Here is a 22412-nt window from a genome sequence, read left to right as displayed (position 1 = left end):
TATTATACCTGGTCTTATATTATAGTAAAATAAGACTGGGTCTCAAAATAATTTTTGCTCCAAAAGACGCATTAGAGCTGAATCTGGCTAGGTCTTATTTTCGGGGAAACAGGTAGTCACTTTTGCTGCTTCTTTAGGTTGAAAAACCTCAGACTCCAATAATGAGAGTAAGGAAAGGGCAGTGACACTGCACACACAAGACACAGCCGCCGCCGCCTTTCCCAGGCACAGGTGGAGCTAGAAACGCCCAGGAGAGCAGGGCACACCACATTTTTGATCAGAGGCCCCAGAGAGCTGTAGATTCTCTGAGCAGGACAAGTTCCTTACATCCAGCAAGTTTGATCTAAATCAGCAGTTCTCAATTTGGGGGATCTCAGGATTCCTCTCCACTTTTGAAAATTGAGGATCCCGACAATCTTTTATGTGGGTCCTATCTATTGATATTTACTGTAGTAGAAATTAAAACTGAGCAAGTTTTTAGATATTTGCCTATAAATTCATTTTAAATTAACAAATACTTTACCAGAGCAGGGGTAGGCAAAGTCTTTCTGTAAGGATCAAGCAATAAATATTTTAAAGGCTTTGCAGGCCATATGGTCTCTGTTACAACTTCGCAATTCTGCTGTTGTAGTGTGAAAGCAGACAAGTGAGCATGGCTGTGTTCCAGTAAAGTTTTATTTACAAAAACAGGCATGGGCCATAGTTTAGCTTGAAAACAAGCCTCAAAAGGATTAAACTGATCTGCAAGTAAATTAACTATCTGCTAGAATAAAACCCAATATAATTTAAAGGAAACAAAAGCCAGCAATGCAACATTCACAATGTGTACCATCCTTCTTAGGTACCTGACCTGCAAAGAACTGGAAAATGACTGGGAAACAGGAGAAAAATCAGTCAACAGAAATAAACCCAGAAATGACAGATGATGCAATTAGCACATAAGGACGTTAAAACACCTATTATAAACATGTTCTATATGCTCAAAGATGTAAAGGAAAATATGAAGAGAAAAATTATGTAAAAAAAGAACAAAGTGGAACTGCTAAAGACAAAAATATAATATCTGACATGAAATTTTCACTGCAAAGGAATAACAACAAATTAGACACTGTAGGAAAAAAAATCAGTACAATACTGGAAAAACTGCAATATGATCTATACAAAATGAAGAACAGAGGGGAAAAGGAATGATATTTAAAAAGAACAGAGCCTCAGTGATCTGTGAAATATGAAGCAGTCTAAGATACATGCCTAAGATACACCCCAACCAACAACATTATACCTATAAAAACCCACCTTAACTATAAAGATACAGAGAGGTTAAAAGTAAAAAAAATGGAAAAAGACACATCTTGAAAACTCTATGTGAAACCTGGAGTAGCAATATTAATATCAGACAAAATAGGCTTCAGGCCAAAGAATGTTGCCAGACATAAAGACATTTCATAATGACAAAAGTGACAACTCAACAAGAAAACATAACCCTAAGTGTGTATGCAGACAATAACAAACATTCTAAACAGAAGCAAAAACAGACAGAGCTGGAGACATGCAAATCCACAATTACAGTTGGTGATTTCAACATACCTCTTTCAGCAACTCACAGGACAGTGGAGAGGAAAAAAAGCATTTAAAGATATAGGACACTTGAACTCTACCAATCAATGAGATCTAATTGGTTGTTATAAAACATTAAAGCCTGCAGAATACACATTATTTTCAAGTGAACAAGGAACATCCAACAAAACAGACCATATGCTGGGTCATGAAACAAGTTTCAATAAATTTAAAAAGATTGAAATCATCCAGAGTATGTTCTCAAACCACAATGGAATTAAATTAGAAATCAGTAACAAAAAAATTAAAAGGGTTGTGAGTAGACATGTAATACAAGCCACATATGAAATTTTAAATTTTCTACTAGCCACGTTTTAAAAGAAACAGGTAGACTTAATTTTAATATTTTATTTAACACACTATTTATAAAAAAAATAAATTCTAATTTCAACATTAGAGATTTTTTTATTATTATTATTCATACTGTCTTCCAAATCTAGTTACTTACAGCATATTATCAGTTTGAACCAGCCCCATTTCAAGTGCTTGATGGTCACACGTGGCTACTGGCTACCATACTGGACAGCGCAAGTCAACATGGCTACCAAATGTTAGAGCTGACAATGGTAATACCCATATATTACTAAGTTGTTGTATTTTTTTTCCAAAGGAAAAAATCTTGCCATGAGACAGATTTTTTTAAATGTGTAGGCCTATCTAAAAAAACGTTAACACATTAAATCATCAAGGTTGCTAATTTGTCTTCACACTTTTACTCCCTTTGGCTCACCCACTACTGCAGTGGACAAAACCCTTCCCAATTTTAGCCACTTATCTCCAATTGGTCTACCATTCATTCCATGAATACCTGTTGGCTACTTTAAGGTTCTCCTGTTCTTAGGTGTGTCAGATGCTCCACTGCCCTCCTTACTTTTGCTGCACAGACATGACGACAGCACACATATCCTGTGCCTACTGGTGGGTTACCCCACCCACACGTATTTTGGAGTTCCTGGGGATGGATATCTTGTCATTTAGCTATCTTGTAAATGTTGTCCAGGGGAGGTTGGTTGCTATGATTTCATGTGGAGACTACATAAAGCCAAAAAATATTCCAGCCATCATCATCAGCCCAGAATCTGATTTTGTAAAACATATGTATACACTGCTGATGAAAATAAACTTTTTAAAATAATATTGTTGAACTCCCCTCGTCTTTATCTTTGGTTGAAAATGTGGAACAAAGGGGATCCAACGAAATAACGCGGGATTGCAGGAAGGGTAAGGAACAAGGAAACACTTCCAAGGGATGCTCTAAGCACAAGAAGCCAGGCAGAGAGATGAAAAAGTTGGTTCCAAACCCAAAGATTGGCCACAAGTGACAATAATCAGATGAAATAAACAGCCTTGAATAGTGAAATAGGACGCATACCCTGGAGATTTCCCAAAGACTGAAAACAGAGTCCCCTTCCCCTGGTGCAAAGGAGCTGTTCCTTTTGCCCTGCTTTGAGACTGGTTGTGTAGCCTGTAAGCTTTTCTCATTCGCCAGTGGACACAACACAAGGCATTATCCGAAGGTGGCACTGGAGAGACATTGCAAGGGGCTTCGCGCTCCTGGCTCCACAGCTTTTCCCGCTTGCTCCTACAGTGTCACTGTCAGCATGTGACTTTCTTACCAGCAGGATGCTTCTCTACCAGCAATGTGTGAAAGAGCCACTGGCACACGTTCACTGGTGTTTTGCTGGCACCTCAGAGTATCAACGATATCCCTGCAAGTGACTTCCTCGAGTTTCCCTGACACCCTGCCTGCCACCTCAAACTGTGGCACCTGAGCAAACTTCTCCACCCAGGGGGCCACACACATCCTCTTCCGTGAGATCTGAATCTCAGCCTTGAGGGGAGGGAAACGGCTCTTCCAAGCTTGTCCCTTCCCTGGGTTCTCTCTGTCTATAAGCAGTGGCTGCTCCTACATCCTCTAGTCCTGGTATTCTTTAGAGATGTCTTGGCCCCTCTTGGTGGTTAATCCGTTACTAGTTAATAATTGTTCATATTGAATTTTCCCTGTTCAAATTATTGGTATGGTTTTTTTCTCCTGAACCCTAAATGATACCATAATCATTTGTAAAATTTAAAAGAGGATGTATATTTTCTAAATCACTAAGAAAATTAAAGCCAGGAAATTACAGTTCATTTAGGAAATGAGAGGAATCAGTGAGAAAGCAAAAAGCATGATCACAGAAGACCAAAGTCAGTAATTAACATAAAAGCTAATGGATCAGACTCCCCCACTAAAATGCAAAGACCCTCCAAATGGGTTGAAATATAAAATCTAACAAGATGTGCTGTTTTAAGAGACAATTAAAAATTATATAGAAGTAAAAGGATAGACAATTTATCAAGCAAATATAAACAAAAAAAGAGAAATATTCTATTATCCAAGAAGTAAAATTCAAGGCAAAAAACATAAATAGGACAAAAAGAATAACTTTATAGACTAGTAAGTCTTCATGCATTGTACCTAACAGACACAAGCATTTGTACACTCAATAACAGTATCAAAATGTACAAATCAAAAGCTCTGGACAAGATGGAATTGAAAGAAATAACTATATAGAAGACTTTAAGACAATACTATTATGCTATGATAGTTTATAACCAGAGAAAAATAAAATTTGAATAATTAAAGTGGTTAAATACACAGTCATCAGTCCCACACAAATTGAATAAACCTTCATTAAAAACATCCACAGAACACTTTTTTAAAAGGTTAGGCCTCAAAACCTCAATAAATTCTAAAAAGCAAAAACTACAGAAGCCATATTTTCTTTCCACAAGGTAAAAATCCTACAAGCAGAAAATTTAAAAAAAAGAAAGAAAAGAAAAAAGCCAATCACACAGAAATTTGTAAATATTCTTAATTGTTGAACAAAACACAAACTACTTAGAAAACAAAACACATCAGCATAGCAGGGATGTGAATATATTTGAAATTAGAGATAAGCAAAAGCCTTCAACGTATTCATTTCTATATAAACAAAAACAAAAAATAAGCATCAGACTCAAAGTTACAGGGGGAAAAACTCTAGAGAAAACAAAAATAAGCAGAAAATAAGAAATTAATACATTTTAAAACAAAAATCACAATTGGCAAGCAAATCCAAACTAGTTTTTTTGACGGGGGAAAAAAGATACTTTTAGCAAGTCTAATCAAGGAAAAAAGGAATGATGGTAGAACTAAGAGAAGGTAAATTTCTTATAATCTGGAAGTAGCAAATTTAATAGAAATACTTAGTCTCTGTTAAAATTCTCTACTAATAAATGTATTAAATTTCAAAAAATGAAGTTTGCTAGGAAAGTATAAATTACCTAAATTTAGTAAATAATAAACACAAAAGGAGAAATATACATTAAAACAAAATATTAAATTTAAAAATAGACAAACTAATAGTCACAGAAGAAAGTGATAATTATCAAGAAATTATTTCCAAAAAGGGCTCTGAACTCTAAAGTTTTATAAGCACCGTCCTTCAATCTTTCATGGAACAAATCACTCCCATGCTATAATGGAACTGCTTAATGCGTAGAAAAATATATACAGTTATCCTATCCGCTTTACAGAGCTAGCAAAATCCCTATGTCAAAACTTGGACGATAGCCCAAAAAGACCAAACTCACTCATGCAAAAATGCAATTTTCCCAAGTAAAATATTAGGAAATCCAAGTCCATAGTTCCAATAAGGCAGTCAGTCACATTTTAGGAAAAATGCATTCCCAAGGACATCACGTATTTCAAAACTAATTTTCCCAGAAAAATAAACATAAAAATAGAGAGGGTACAAGGATGGACAGCGTTAAGTCTATAATCACTGCACTATATGTTTTCTTTGAGACTGCTTTTTCTTATCTCACCATGCTTTCTAATATTTCCAAAAAAACCTCTTGCTCATAGTGGTGGTTTCTTTTGGATCTTTATCACATTTCTGTCGCAAAGTTCCTGAAACTTGAACATGCTTTTCAACACATTTTAACACTACCACTTAATGAATGCCTGTAAGAGAATATGATAATTGTGAATGTTAAAATAGTCACCAAAATCGCTCTCACAGTGGTGCTGGTAGGGAACCCTGGGTTTTACAGGATAGTGACAAAGGATAATGGTATGTATACCAGTCAAAGTTGCACTGTTATGTGGCAAAAGCATGAGCAGTTTACAATGCACAGAGATGGCCAGTTTTGAAATTATGCAATTCTTGGTTGTTTTTAGGCTAAAAATATATGCATTACTTCAAATTTTGAAAACAAAGTGAAAGTTTACTAGTATTATTAGATCAATGATTTTAAATCCATATAATTCAAGTTTATATAAGATGCAAGTAAACTAAATCATTTTTTTAAAATGTTTTAATTAAACTCCCTGATTCTAGGAGTTCAAAGATGATTCAATGTTGGAAAATTTATTAATATGTTATCAAGAAATCAAATAAAAAAAAACTATGACCACCTTCGCAGATACCCAAAAAGTGTATCTGACAAAATTCCAGAGCCATACCTAATTCAAATTCTTTAAAAACTGAAAATAGAGGGAAATTTCCTTTCTAGATGAAGACTATCTGACTCCAAACAGCCAACCTAAGGATAAAACACTTTGGCTGTTCCCATTAAAATCAGAAACAAAACAAGAATGTCTACCACCATAATCATTCTTTAACGTTTTTCTAAACATTTCAGCCAACAAACTATGCAATAAAAATTAAACTAGTAGAAGAAACATCATTATTCACAGATGATAGCCAAGTATTTCCTAGAAAACCCATGCAAAATTACTAGAAAAGGTATTAGAATTGAGTGGATACCAGGACAATATACATTTATAGTCTGATGAGACTACAGAACTACTACTGCTCAGATCTTCCCACGTCTCCATCAGGACTGCTTCTGTCCTAGGTGGAGTCACTTCTGTTTGCCTGGATTACTGCATCAGTTCCTAAACTAACCGCTTTCCCTACCTTCAGCCTGATGAGGTTATCATCACACAGTATAACTACAGGATGTTTCTACAACAAATCTGATCATATTATTCCTCGGCTTAGAATCTTCTCATAGCTTCCCATCATAGAATAAGACCCAAATTCCTTACCGTGGCCTTATAAATACGGCCCTGTATAACCAGGCCTCATACAAATGCCTTTCTTGACACTCTAGCTACACTGGCTTCCTTTCTGTTCCTCACACACTTTTGTGCTAGTTCGTCACCCTGCTGGCATTGCTCTTCCCTTGAATCTCACAAGAATGGCTCCTTCTGTCAGTCACATCCCCTCTTAAATGTCACCTCCCTAGAAAGCTCTTTGATCATCCAACCTAAGTAGCCACCCAGTCACTATTTCCCATCATCTATTTTAATCCCGTCCATAGAATCTAGAGTTCATGATCTGGTACTTTCCCCTGTATGTTTACTTCTCCCAATAATGTCACCTCCATGGGAGCAAGAACTGTGTCTTAATAACTGTTCAACGCCAACACATCAATAAGTGCCTGGCATGTAAGAGTCACTCAGTAAACATTTGACTCTTAGTTACTGTCTGTCATTCTCAGTGGACTGTGTAGGCTCCACAAAACAGGAACCATGCCTATTTTGTTCACTGCTCTATCCCCAGGACTCTTGACACTGGGTATATAGTGAATAAATATCTGATGAATGAATGTCCCTCCCTCCCTTTTAAGGCCCTAGTATATTCTACGATTGGGCAAACTATTTTGTTTAAGTCTAACACATTGCTGGCTTATACTGAACTTACAGCCAACTAATACTATCCTAAATGATTTAATATGAACTGCATAAAATTAGATCTTCCCACCTCTACCCTTCCATTCCCCAAATTCTACATGTGTGTGATTGACTTAAGATAAATACAGAGCTTTAATAGTTTGACAGCCTTGTTGAAATTACTCTTTAAAATACCTTTGTCAAAAAAATATTTACAAGAAAATAACAGGTCAAGAAAAATTAAATCTTTTTAGTCCTAATCCGTAAACTGTGTAAGCAGCTGAGCAGAGAAAAGATCTTTCCTAAAGTTACACTGAAAAAAAAAAAAATTAGGTATTAAAAAGTTAATCTTGTCAGTATATAGACTATTCTATGCTAAAACAGTCAAAACTAACAAAACCACAGAATGATTGCCTCTTAAGGATTTAAGATACTGGATCACCATTTTGATTACCCAAAAGTTACTCATTAAATTTAACACAGTGTACATATTCCCTGGTTTGTGGGTACCCTAAGTATCTAATTACTTCAGACAAAAAGCTACATTCTCCATTTTTTATATTTTGTTTTTATTCAAGAATGTACTCACAGGCAGCACTTTAAAATCAGGCTTTTAAAATAAAGGCCGAAACTAAAAAAATTTTTGCAAGTATGACACTGCTACAAGAATGATCGTCTTAATAATTTAAACCCTAAAATGTCCTGTAGAATTAAAGTCTTTATACATAGAATGTGTAAGATCGATATCATTTAAAATAAACAACTGAAAAACCACCAATCATGGGCAAATTTGTCAATGAAGATAAACATCGGTTTCAGCCTTCCAGAGCAGGAAAACCAGCAATTAATTCATCTTGTGACAGAACATAAACTGTGCTTCAGAATTTGGCCTTTAAAGTCTCCTTCTCCAGCAGCAAGTCGGCGTACCTATGCTGAAGCTCCTTTTCTCTTTCCTGCTGTCGCTGGACATCTTCTTTTAGACACTTGAAGAAACAAAAATATTAAATAATTATTTCATCTGTAAGCACACTGAAATTTTTAAAAATCGTATGGTACTTTATCATCTTGCAAACAGCGGAGTTGAGTCCTGACTCTTAAGAGGCAAGTATTCCCCTATGAGAAACAAAAATAGCAACTACTTTTGCTAAAACAAGTACGATTCCAGCCATTCTTTGGTCATATGAATGACTACCGTCTTTTTGTCAAATCTCTGCTTCTACAGCAAATAAACAAGCCATTCTTGTCTTAGCACTCCCCACAAATGTACTTAAATCAGCCCTGACAGCCCTTTATCTGGGCAGGGGCTATCATGTCACTTGAGAAACAAAGTCAAACCAAAGGAATTTGATGCTTTGGAATGACTAGCTATATTCCCAGCATCCTACGTTACTAAACAAAAAGACACTGATTTAATGTACCTCGGAGAGCTGTCTGAATGGGATGCAATTAACTTTCAGTGGGACAAATCCCAAGGTTACTTATTCCATTTCATAATGTATCTCTATACAAAACAGAAAATGAGTCAAAGGAAAGCCTTTGTATCCACCACTGGCCTGGTCTGTCCATCTACACCCGGGCAATTCCAGATCAGAAAGTCAAAAAGTTTAGGTTCTCACTGAAAGAAGCCAGATAGTATCAACTTCAGAAGACAGCCTGAACAGGAAGAGGACGAGAAAAGCAAAGCGCTGCATAAGCCTTTGCAGCTCTTTCTAAGCACTGCGGCCAGGCAATGTTACCTCTAGCCTCCGGGGAATAGCAGAATCTTCATGTTTCTTGAGTTCTTCAAAAGTGCGTAACTCTAAGTAAGCCTGCTCAATCTGGTCCCATAAGTCATTCAACTGTTTCATGAGCCCCATAGCACGAGACTGGTAACCCCCAAGCAAAATTTTCATCTTCTTCTCCATCTTTGCAGCTCTCTTGGCTTCTGTCGTCATGTGACCCCTATTTATCTGGAGGTTGGGAGGGATCACATCAGTATACATGAGAAAAGCAGGCTAAATAACGGACTAAAAAGGCGCTACTGGTTCATCGACTGCCTCAAGAAAGTACATTAGAGTCCCTTATACTTCAGCTACCGTAACACAAAATTAGGCTTAAAAAGAGTCTGTCTTGCATCTAAAGGGTTTTACAGGTTAGTCCCAAATAATCTATTTATAATAACTTCACCCATGGTTCAATCTCAAAGCATGCTTGAATTTCACAGTATGGTAAAAACTAATCTCTACTTCTGAAAATAACTTCTGCTATCACCAATCTGCACTGATTCTGGAACTGGCAGAGACCCATCTTTACCACCTATATCTCAAAAATGTACTTCTACATTACACATGTAGTACATTTTTAATAACCAAATAATATCCAATTGATGTACCATACTTGTGATCAAAACAAAACCCCTCAACCTTTAAAATTACTCGGTTATTTTTATAATGTAATAATCCTAAATTTAGCATACAACATATTAAGGAAAGTATCACATTTGGAAACAAAAATTTTTTTTTAATTTTTGAAGACTGAAAGAACACCATTAAATGAAGAGAAATGACAGTTTTCCTATTAAATATGTATGTTAAGCACAGGTGGGCTGCCTCCTCAGATCATTCTAAAATTGGGGGAAAGATGTAAAAATGTATAAACTTACAGAAGAACAGGGACAATTAACAGAAGAAAGATTTGAACAAAATTCTAAAGCTGAGGCCCAGGGGCAGAGGAAGCCCCAGCTGAGAAGGTCCAATGAGAGGCGGACGAGAATGGCGCAGGTGTGTAATGCAGCATCTCACGGGTGTAACACCTCCTCTAGGTGGATATTCTTAGGTCTCACAATATAATCGGTTCATATTTTAATAAAGTGATCTGCAAATGCTCGTTTTCAACACACAACATAATTGTGTCAAGGCTTTAGGAATTGAGGTCAAAGCTTTAGGAATAATTATTAAATCTGTGTTGGTTCCTTTCTATCTGCTCCTCCTTTCCTCCCCTCCGTCAGTTTACTTTCTCTCTCTGCCCTCTCTCCCACCTCCCGCTCTGTCAAACCGATTCCATCAAGTGGCATCCATAGGAAATCAAAACTATGTAGTTTCAGCGTAATGGACATCCAAATGATACTCTGTGATTCATAATAATGTAACTGAGAGCACATATAACAGAGGAGACAGTGTGAAAACATAAATACTTTTCTGATACTAAATGTAGGGGTGGCAGTAAATGAGCAGAGAAGGTACCAGGGGAAAACGTCACGTGCAAAAAGGCTGATACGAAAACTGTACACAGGATGTCTTTTAAATATTTAGAAATAATATAATTCCAAAACAAACACGTAGCTTTCCATGATAACAACTCTGAAACATCCTACAAATGCATAACAACTGATTAAAAACAAAGATGTCAATCTCAATGCTTTATGTAGTTAGAATATGTAAGAAGAACATCAAACACTAAAGTGTTCCTCAAAATATAAAGTACTTTTGAAAAACAGCACTTCATACCTACCCATCTCCAACTTTGTTTATTACAAGTCAAATACGCCTTTGGGAAGGGGGGAGGCGGGAGGACACGTTGCATGTGTGTGCCTTCACACTGTGAGATTCATCTAAAATTAATGTACATAAAGCTCTTTTAAAACCAATCAGATCTTCAGCATTTTAGTTCGTCCCATGGCAATGATGTGTTACGGCAGGAAATACTGGGGGAAGCCATGCAGCACAGCAGTGTGTAAGAAAGAGTAAGTTACTCCTTCCACCAGCACTGCCACCCAGTGTTCTGAGCTGATACAAGTTATTTAACCTGTGTCTCCACTTCATTAACCATTTCCGCTCTCCTCTCTGATGGACCAAGGGACTAAGGATGAGGCTTTAATACTGTCTTCATAATTCCAACCTGAATAAAAAAATGACATGGACCCCTTCCTGGAAATAAAGCTGGGAAAAAACAACTGCTGCTTATTTTAAGGGAGCAGTTTGCCCCTTGAAGACCACCGCACCAAGTAACATGAATGGAGCATGTCTTTTCAAGCCAGTGGTTTTCAACCCCTATTATAATAAACTTCAGAATTACCTGTAGGGCTTTTAAAAATCTACCAGTGCCAGTGCCCTAAACCTACAGACCCCTATTTAAATGGTCTTAGACCTCTATATTTTTAAAGCCCCCAAATGATTCGAATAGGCAATCAGGATAGAAAAATCCCGTTTCAGCCACTGTCATTACAGAAGCTAGGTTATCAGCTGTTTTCTCTTAACTAGACCTACCAAAAAGTTCTCATTCCCAGTAAGTGAAAAACTAAAACCATGAGTTGCATCAAGTTCCTTATACTATAATTCAGCATATTCTAAGAATACCGACATCTGATACTCTAATTACATGTGGATTCAAATACACATTCCAAAAACCTGAACGGCACAGAATTTCAAATTAATACATATAGTGGTTTTGAGGTTTTTTTATGTATTAAAATGTTATTTTTTTTGAAAGATGGCCAGGAGTGATAAGGAAGATGGCATTTCTTACAAAACAGGCTTCCTTTTTAAAGGAAATCTAAATTAGTGGGAATACATCACATGTTCTTGGGTCTTAAGATTTCATACTGAGATGGCAATATCCCCAAACTGATCTGCGGGTTCAATGCAATCTCCGTCAGAATCTACCTTTTTCTTTTCTCATCCCCCCAACACCCTCCCCTGTAGCAGCCATCAGTTGGTTCTCTGCATCTATGGGTCTGCTTCTACTTTCTTTGTTCATTTGTTTTGTTTTGTTTTGTTTTTCAGATTCCACATGTGTGATCATTTGGTGTTTGTCTCTCTGTCTGACTTATCTCACTTAGCATAATACCTCTAGGTCCATCCCTGTTGTTGCATATAGTGTTCTTTATTGTTGGGTTTTTTTACTTTCTAAAAATTAATCATACAAATTGACATTTTCATAGGTTAAGATAATTCAATTAGCTGTATGCTGCACTCCATGGATATTCAATTTCCAGTCTGGTGTAACAGCATAATAGTTTAACTAGTCACCAAGGCACAGTTAGTATGACTGGTACCTTATACCTGGGAATTACCTCACCTCACACAGTTGACTCACTTATTATTCCCAAACGACCAAAGCCTTCGAAACTGCAAAGTTGTTAGCTTCCATTTAATGCCAACAGTTTTACTTAGTTCGAGCTTTATAAAAGTCTGGACTCAAATATTGTGTTAAGAGTCCAAGCAAATATGGAAATAAATTCTACCAAAAAAAATTTAAGTACAGGGAAAAATTAATGTAGTCAAACTATATAAAGTTAGTCACTAAAAGTAGAAAGAAGAAATAGAATATAGCTTTTAATATTCCATTATACCTTACTTATCTTACACCTGCCATCTGATCATTAAAATGTGAAGGAAGGTATCTGTATACTTTGTAAAATGCTCAACTTATGACTGTTCAATGCACTTTAGGAGGAAAAAAACTAATCTAAAAAGTCTGGCCTTTTTCTAGCCAATAAATCTCAAGCATTAAACGCACGTGCATACACAGGACAGAACTACCTACACTTATACACACAGAAGCAGCACTGAAGTCCAACAGAGGATAAAATCTTATTGCTTAAAATACAAAGAATCAAGAAGAACCAGACTCAGATTCATATTTCTAAGCCCTTAAAAAAAAAATACAATTAAACATCAGCAACTGCCCTAAAGGACAACTTACTTTGGAAAAAACAGTATTAGCTTAAGGAGCTTGAACTGCATCTTACTGGTTAGCCGATTTACCAAAAGTTCTCCCAAAACAATGATTTTCAAATCACTGAATTTATAGCAGATTTACCGAAAGTTTTCAAGAAACTTTTTTTTCAAATCCTTATATGCACTTAGAGATACACTTCAAATGGTCTCCTTAAAACATCTAACAAAGTTAATAGTGGAGCTAGGATTAAGTACTTTGTTCACTTGTCACCAGACAAGCCTCCAAAATATGGTTATAATGGAAGTTTGTGCTTTAAGTTTCTAATAATCCTAAATAAAATCAAGTTCATTATAACTATTAGGAATTTAAAGTAGGACAACATTTGATATAATTAAAGCTGACTACATCCAAAATGAAAGAGTAAAATTCAATTTAAATGAGAATATATCTACATATAAATGTGCAGGGAAACCACGTTGACCAGTTTCACGCACCGTAATTCTGTTTTGTGTATCTGGAATTTGCTTCAAAATAATGGGGAAGGGCAAGTAGATGAAACAGTGGGTGTAAGTTAATGACTGCCAGGTTGGTGATAATACACGAGGACTCATTACACCAGTCTACTTCTGGGTGCATTTTTAAATTCCCAAAATGAAAGTTTTTTTATAATTCAAATTCGGTATCTACTCTAAAGGCTAATTATTTTAAGATTGTACACCACAAACCATGAACCATCAATACAATTAAATATAATGGAGACATTAACATGTATGTCAACTATTTCAACACACGAAAATTTATATATGAAATGTTAAATTAAAATCCAGTTACATGAGATCCATTTACACTAACCAAAATCTGATTGCTGCTTCTCCTAAAATTGACCCATGTCTCAAATTTCAGACATTCATCAAAATGTATAGAATAAAAACTTAGCCACCCTGCTGCCCAAGGTGAAGTTACTTCTTGATTCCTCAAAGCATCAAACCAAGGTTATCCCATTCCAATAACACTAAGGGTGAACCAGACCTGAAGAGACATGGGAGAGAATTCCCATTCACTAAAACTTGCTATTTGCTAGGCAGCCGGTATCTCATTTAATCTGACATTATCTCAAACTCTCACTTCCCTGAGATGAAAACTATTACCTACCCAAATTTTATAGGTGAGAAAATCTGCGACCCAGAGAGGTTAAGTAACTTGTGCTGGGCCACGCAGCCACTAAGTGATGAAGCTATGCAGTCGTGTCCTGCTTGAAAGTCCAACACTTGAGGCCAAACCACTGCTAATAAACTGCAAGTCCTCCCTGCCTCAGCTCCCGAACCACAAACATGCCTGAAGAAATTCCAGCTGTGGGACTAAATGGCTTAATGCCACCAGACAGTTCCCTGAAAAACAAATTATTCTAGACACATGTAAATAAGATCTTAATTAATGGCTCTGCCCATCATTCTCTCTCTGACTTAGACAATAACCCTGAATAGCTACATATGAGAATTTTGCCACTTCAGAAAAGCTTTTACTTTTCCCAGCTTGTATTTTTAAATTCCTAATTCTTTTATTCTTAACAAGCTATAAAACGATAGGAAAACAAACATCTCAGAAAATTTTTACAGGATATAAAAAGTTACTTGACAACTTTTCAAGAAGTTGGGCAGAATATAACTCCTGGAATTATTTGGAGATTTCACCAAAGCTAATCTTTGCCATCAACTTTAAATGAGAGCAAGTGATCAGGTTTCTTTTTATTTTTTAATAATATTTATAGTATCATACTGTTAAATGGAACAAAATACTATATGACCCCAATTTTAAACACCTTCCTCCTTTCACCCACACATATGTATGTACACAGTAATCTTTTTCCTATATTTAATCATATATGTACACATACATATAAATATAAATACACACACACACACACACACACACACACACACACACACACACACACACACACACACACACCCCTGCAAAATGTTTAAGGTGATTATGTCTAAATGATAGGCTCTTTTCTTCATTTTTTAAATGTCTTTTTAAATTTTCTACAAAGTACAGGTATTATTTTTAGAAAAATGCCCTACAAATGTTATTTTTTTAAATGCATAGAAGAGAAACTGTCTAAAAAAGACTGGCCAGAGACCAGTGGAAAACTGATGGTCCCCAGGAGATGAATCAGTGGAACCATAAGTGTTTCCTTGGGTCATTACAAAAGGGGGCTGTATGGGACTTATAAAAGTGTAATTGTTACTTTCAAACTCACTAAGTTTGTTAAGGTTACTAAGTTTAAGTAATTCCAAAATAAACACATTATCCTTGGGTCTCCAATACTGTCTTCAGTTAAAGTCTGTTACCATGGGGTTCAGAAACATTCAGAGCATCCCTCACTGAAACTCTTGCTTGAGGGGCCCAGAATATAACCTTATACCACTGGAAACCCAGGTTGAGGAAGGCCCCAAATAAATACAGAATTCATGGCAGCTCCACTCCATCACTCAGCAACATGATCCTGTAGTTGTAAAGATGTGATTCCACCATCGAAATGTTTGTAAACAAGAGTCCAGGAGTGACTCTCCTTTAATCTCTATACTGCTCACTAGCATTAAGTTTTATCAGGGAACCTTCTCTTATTAATGAGATGCAGGTCCAAGAAAGTGATTCTGGTCAGCATCTCTCAGAGTTCACAACTGCAGAATGCATCCCTGCAAAGCATGCTAAGCAACAAGGCAAAACCTTAAGAAAAACCTTTCCAAGAAACAGTGATGTACTAAACAAAGTAATACCAACAGTACTTCACCTCTGCATAAACTAGGAAAAGAAACACAAACTGCAAGAAACAAGTTCAACTCAATGTTGAGACATAACAGAAGCAACATGGTTGTACCAAAGAGATCTCTGGTCCAGCTCTGGACTCCTGGCTAGAAACAACCAAGAAATCTGCCCATGCTTTTAAGGGTCATGGCGGAGCAGACAGAATTTGAGAAACAGCATTCCAAAGTACTGGGAACCTCTCTCCTGCACCCCATGCCACCACCCCCATACACCCACAAGGGAATATAAGTATAGCCCTGCTGAGACACAACATACAGTCCTCCACCCAGAACTGCCCACTAACTAATCCTTACCCTAAAAATATGAAGGGGATATTTTTCCTGTGTAAAAACATCTGACTTTATAACAAAAATCACTGAGAAAATGGTATCCATTGTGCAGCCACTTTTGCTGAAATATAACCATTCAGTAAAGGAAGGGGTCCTCACCGAGTTCTACAAATACACTGAGAAGGATTTTAAATGTGTTATCTGTGTTCTTTAAGTTATTTTATTTCCAAGAAGTCAGTGTTACATAATATTTCTTGACTAAGTTGACTGTGCCAATAAAATACAGGGAGAAGTATTACTTCTGGACCTAGTTTCCACCTCTAAGGAAAGCCTTCCCATTTTTATAGCTAACATGACAAAATCTACTTTTCAGCCAAACTTCCTCAACACAGCAGTTTAGATACTATTTCAAATACTATTAAATTTAATAGCAGGCCTAAATTCAGACTTCTCATTTCACTTTTGCACCTACTGGAAATTATTTCACTTAAAATAATTATGTCTTCAGACGATTTCCTATTTCCACTTAAAGTGGAAACAAATTAGAACACTTCACATTCTATTTGCACTTCCCAAATACAGTAATGACTCATTTATCTGGCATCGTCAGAAAATGAGGTTCTCCACATTAAGCGGTTTCCAGATAACTGAAGTCCACAGGAGTGGAGCACTCATCTGCCCTGTTTCCTGCTGTATCGCCAGGGCCTAGAACGGGCTGGCACATAGTAGATGCTCAGTAATAGTCAACGGACATGGGATTAAATAAAGTACGAAAGCTCTTTAATTTTTAACCCCTTTGGTGAAAACTTACCTATTATAGCCATCCCTCTTTTTAAAAACATGACACTGAACAGAAAGGAAGCTTCTCTTACTTATTTGGTGTATCACTATAAACAACAATCGCTGTACCTTCCGACCATACACTCAGAATGTCCTTACAGAAGCTATGAAAATACACAGGGCGTTTTGCCACCATATTTAAATGGCCTCAACATGCTGTGCTTTCTGACTTTTCCTGTTCTGATATTAGCTGTCAGTTCTGTGTGCTGCTGCTGCCTTCTTTTACACACAAATGTCTGGCAAGGTTCTAAAATTAATTCTGCCTCCAAAGCAGAACAAAATACATGGACTTGGCTATAATTCAGAAGTCTTTCTCACTTACTTCTGACCCGTGACTACATTCTGGTTCTATTTATTTAACAGACTCCTTGCACCACCCACCATATTCTACATAAAATCTAAGATGGTTCTCTTAGTTTTAAATGAGTATCTTAAGGATTTTCATTTAAGTTCTAAGTTTCAAATATTAATCATGAGTAATGGCTCAAAGACAAGCTCCAACATAAACCTCAGGGCATATTTTTTTAATCCATTTAGGAGACACCAACCACGACAAAGCTGGATTTCATCTTGCTTGATATGCTGTGATAGGGCCATAATTTAAATTCACTGTTCCAAAGTTCATGGCAGCAAAACTCAAACACACTGGCAGCCATGGCGTACTATACTTGCACAGAAAGGCATATGTCCCTGAACCTAAGAGTGGAAAGGATAATTTCAGTATAGCATTTAGTTTACATAATACAACTGGAGTTCCTTCCCACAACAAACTCTGAATAATGTTTATAATTTAGCAATCAACTGAAATGATGAAAGAATTACCACAATTGAAATAAAATATTTATGTATTTCAAACCAGTAGAATTGTGTCTTCAAAAACTAAAATAAGCTAAGACAAACCTAGTTCTGAATTAGGGATGGATACAAATAAAATAGGGGATTTGTTTATTTGGGTTTTTGGGTCTCTTTTCTTCTTTTTTAAAGATTTAATGAACTTTCATTTGAAATAAGCATAGTTTACTAAATTAGAGGTTTTGATTACATATTCTTTAAAAGTAACTAGTTGGGTAAACAACAAAGTAAGTTATCCAGGAGTCAAGAAAAGAAAAATTACTTCAGACTGTTTTATGAATATTCTTCCAAAATCACCAATCCTTCAACAAAAATAGTTCAACGGAAGATTTCAGTTCCTGGTACTGAACTGAACAAAGAGAACCACATGTTTTTAATGGTTGCTCATAAACGACCCAAATAAATCTCCTAAAGAACAGCAGTGGTTCTTTCTGTACTTTTCCCTTCAAAACTCACAAGACCAATTCAACATAGAAATAAAAATCACTGTACTTTATGGCACCACTCACTTTGTGACACATTTATTTGCTGTCATGAAAGTTAGTGCCTCAACAAAGTAAATGAGATTTAGGGAAAAACTGTTTTTTAACATTTTAAACGGCACAAAATGTCCTTACCATTTGAGACAGAAAGAGTTTACCGACCTCAAATGAGAAGATTTTCAAACTAAGTGAGAGACCTAAGTATTTATATATAAATGTTACAAGAAAGCTTTCCAAATAGCTTTCCAATCAACTATGATACTGACCTTAGATCAGAATTACACTGCTAACTACCACTTATAAGAAATGAAGCCTACACAACAGAAAACATAACTTAAAATTTAACCACTGATATTCTACTTTCCCTCACTTTAACTGTGAATTAAAACACAGAGCAACAGCACCCCCTGCTGGAAGTCACTAATACAACTAAGAGTAACCAGTAGCACTAGACTGCTAGGATTTCATGAGAATTACTTTAGAAAGAAACTCTGATTTCTCCCTAAATGATAAAAAGAGGCTCACAGGCATTAAACACCATGTGCCTACACATATGATCTTAAAGGTAAAATTAAGACTTAGAATCATTGCAAATTACAAGATACCAATTTTTCCTGCTGGGTTCCCTAGCCCCACAACAGCCCCAACCTCCCCAAAGATGCTACCATTTTTTAATTTTAACTCTGAATTAAAATATTTTCAAATCCGCTTTCTGTAAAGAGAACTGATAATCACCTAAGAGAAAACTGAGGCCATTTTCTGCATGTGACTGCCTGAAGCACTCCTTTTTACTCCCCATTCCGTTTTGGCCTCAGAAACATCCCAGAAGACCACCAGTAAGAATCCACAAGGCACACAGACAACCGTTTAGTGGTGACCGGAGGGTAAGGCGGAGGGGAGATGGTAGAAGAGGGTGAAGGGGGTCAAATATACTCTGATGGAAGAACTGACGCCGGGTGGTGACCACATAATGCAATATGTAGATGATGTATTATATATATAGAATTGTAACACTTGAAATCTATGTAGTTTTGTTGACCACTGTCACCCCAACAAATTTTAATTTTTAAAAAAAAAAAAAAGGAAAAGGAAAAGAATCCACGAGGCAGTCTGGGGGGTCTATGAACCACAATCTCCATGCCATCGGCAAAATGCCTACACAGATTCTGGAATTCAAAAAATGCAGACTATATTAAGAAACCACATGTCATGAAACTCCCATCTAGTACATTTCAACATTTTCACAGACATGAAAAACCATGGAAGCCATTGTCTAGATAACCCAACTCGGCGCTCTCTGTAAAAAAAAAATCACAGGAAATCAGAGGATGCACAAAAAGGTATCAAAGTTTTGTAAATGTGCTCTTTTGGCTATAGAAGAAAGGCTCCTTGGTACCACTGAGATCCCTTCTTAGAGAAAACAATTTACTCCAGCACTGATTTATACTGTTTCAAATGCCTCGTGTTAACTTCTTGGCTCCTTGTTCCCACGTCTAAAAGGTTCTGACTGACCTGTGGCCAACTTGGAGGGCACTCTATCAGGAAGGCCAGCAACCGAAAAATCCAACAAAGAAGGCCAAAGAAGATCAAACACTTCAGTGTAGTTTTCCCTCAAGAACTGCACAGGCAAATCACCTCAGGTCTAATTTTCTGAAGTTGTTTCCAGTGGCATTATTTGGTTATTTCAGTCAAAGTACATTTAAATTAGAATGTTAGAAGGATACCAACCTCAAGCCGCTTTTCAAGTGACTCAATTCGGTCCTTTTTGCTTGCTAGGTTGGCCCGTGTATAGCGGCTCTGCCCAGGGAGATATAAAACTTGACTGTAGCATTCTTCCCACACCTGGTTGTAAGCTTCACTTGAGAGTTCTCCATGGCTCATACCTTGTTTTACCACTTCCATCTCCTGTACCAGAACGTCCTGGGCCTGTTTACAATAATAATTTCAGTAAGTTTGAGTACTAGAAATACTTGCCATCAACAGAAAGCTATAAAAGACTAGTTTTTCCTCCTTCTTTGGGCAAAGGAAAGGCGTTCTGGTTGACTGGGGGTTTTTTGGAAGAGGGGAACAACACCTAAGCAAAAGGAATGAAGAAGCCTGTAAGTCAATGCAGACTGGTCTGAAAAGTCAAGCATCCACGTATCCCCAATAACATAAATGTCCTTTCCTTCCCTCATTATAATAGTAGCTACCATTTCTCAGGGATCTACTATGTGCCAGGAACCGGATTTAATCGTTTTACCTACATGTATTATCTCCACACCCCACAACCACCTTACAAAGTAGCCCACATTAACTTCATTTTGAAGTTGATGAGAGAGATGAAACAACTTGCTCAAAGCACATCACTAGTAAGCAGTCAAGGCTGGACCACGACCGAGCCAAAGACTATCAGTGTCTGGGTGAGCTCCTTCCACTCTACCACCCCTCCCTACACTCAGGACTTCACAGGATCAGGAAAGGGAACTAGGCATTTTTTTGACACGTGCCTTTTTTCTCATCTGATGGAATGCCCCTGACATTGCCAGAGAATGATACTGGAGGCACAAATCAAATAACGATGGATCATAGACCAGCTTTTGTTCACCACTAAACAAACAGTTTAAGATGACAGACGGGAGGGTGGGGCTTGGACAAGCCTGGGTTCAAATCACAGCTTTACCATTTAAGTAGCCGTCTGACAATAACAGCTGAGACTATTTCTCATCTGTCAAATGGGGATAATACACATAAAGAAACTAGCCCAACATCAGACACACAGACTCCGTGAGCATAGCACATCAACTTTTTCCAGCGCTTTGCTTCATGGCTCATGAAAAACTGACAATCACTTTTTGTGCTTTATAGAAAGCTTTCAATCATTCTAGTAATTTAGAAAATTAACACAACCAAAATATGTAAAATCAAGAGACATGAGCAGCACACAAAAAATTTAAACAAAAATGTGGAAAATCACATCTATAAAAGACAAAGAATGTATACCTTAAACAATACCCTTTAAGGAAAATAATAAACCAATTTTCACATACTTAATGAAAATTTGACACTTTATTGTAAGAGAAAGGGTATTTTACTCTGAAACTGTACGTAGTAAAAAATTTACAATTCCAGCTCTTATAATTCTGAAAGAGTACAGCTAAGTTATCTTTAAACTTTCCAGAAAGAGTCTGCTAAGTAAATAGCTGCTTTGAATTCTTTCTGGAACAACCAAGACTATAAATAGATAAATAAAATATGGGAGAATATTTAAACTACTTTGTTTCAAATAATTCCGAAGCACTACTTACAATTATTATTTTCAAATATTTTGTTAGAATCTATCCCCTATAGAACCAATAGTAGCAACGACGTGATCCTTAGTTCAAGTTTCCATACATACAATAAATTTAGGAAAACTTAATTCCAAAAATCCCATCTTCCCCTCACATTTCACTCTCAAAAGAGGAAACTGTTCAAGGATCCAGTTCATAGCCCCATTCTCCACCCCATCAATGACTAAATGTGCGTGCCACCGCGCAGGCACTCAACAGATGTCCATTTCCCATCGCACTTTACTTAAAAAAAGTAATTCAAAGTTACTCAGAAACCAGGGGCAAATTGTTGAAATAGAAATCTAAACCCTCCTCCCTGTTTCTATTTTCTAAAAATCCTATAATAAACATGTATTACTTATGCAATAAGGTAAAACACAAAGAAAAAGAGGGAAAGGGAAAGTAAAGGAGAAAAGACAGAAAAAAGAATCTTAATTTTTTCTCCCAAGTATGCGTTAGCCCATTCCAATCTATAGGTTTATAACTGCCCCACAGGGATAAAGAGGAAAGAAAAAAGACTTTTAAGCTAATGACCACTCAACCATAAAACCAAACTGTATTTTTTCACACCGTTGTACAGATTTCTCTTCACAACCACAGCTGTTTGCTCTGCCAGAGCAGAAAGAATAAAATGCATATGGATAAAGAAGCAGGACAGACTTTACAGAACAAAACATTTATTTCCTTATCCAAAAAGGACATGGGGAAATCATGTAAGGGAATAAGTTCAGTAAAAAATATTTCCTTTCTTTGAATAAGTGAAAGGTTTGATCTGTAAACATTTTTAATATATTCTTGCTTTTTTATACCAGTCTAAACAAATGACGTTTAAGTATTAACGGCATTC

General features: G+C 36.6%; 1 protein-coding gene across 1 annotated transcript in view; it reads right to left on the bottom strand.

The window, feature by feature from the left end:
• Nucleotides 1-657: 657 nt before the first annotated feature.
• CDC5L (cell division cycle 5 like) overlaps nt 658-22412 on the bottom strand; it is a 46760-nt gene continuing 25005 nt past the window's right edge. Inside the window, exons 14-16 of the mRNA XM_033100555.1 lie at nt 19983-20180; nt 9058-9270; nt 658-8304 (exon numbers count right to left, since the gene is read on the bottom strand). Of these exons, the coding sequence (XP_032956446.1) occupies nt 8200-8304; nt 9058-9270; nt 19983-20180 (516 nt within the window). The 3' untranslated portion in view covers nt 658-8199. The remainder of the gene's footprint in view (nt 8305-9057; nt 9271-19982; nt 20181-22412) is intronic.

Source organism: Rhinolophus ferrumequinum, chromosome 3 (genome assembly GCF_004115265.2).
Source record: "Rhinolophus ferrumequinum isolate MPI-CBG mRhiFer1 chromosome 3, mRhiFer1_v1.p, whole genome shotgun sequence".
NCBI lineage: Eukaryota > Metazoa > Chordata > Mammalia > Chiroptera > Rhinolophidae > Rhinolophus > Rhinolophus ferrumequinum.
Note: the sequence above shows the minus strand (reverse complement) of the source record. Positions and strands in the feature narration are given on the sequence as shown.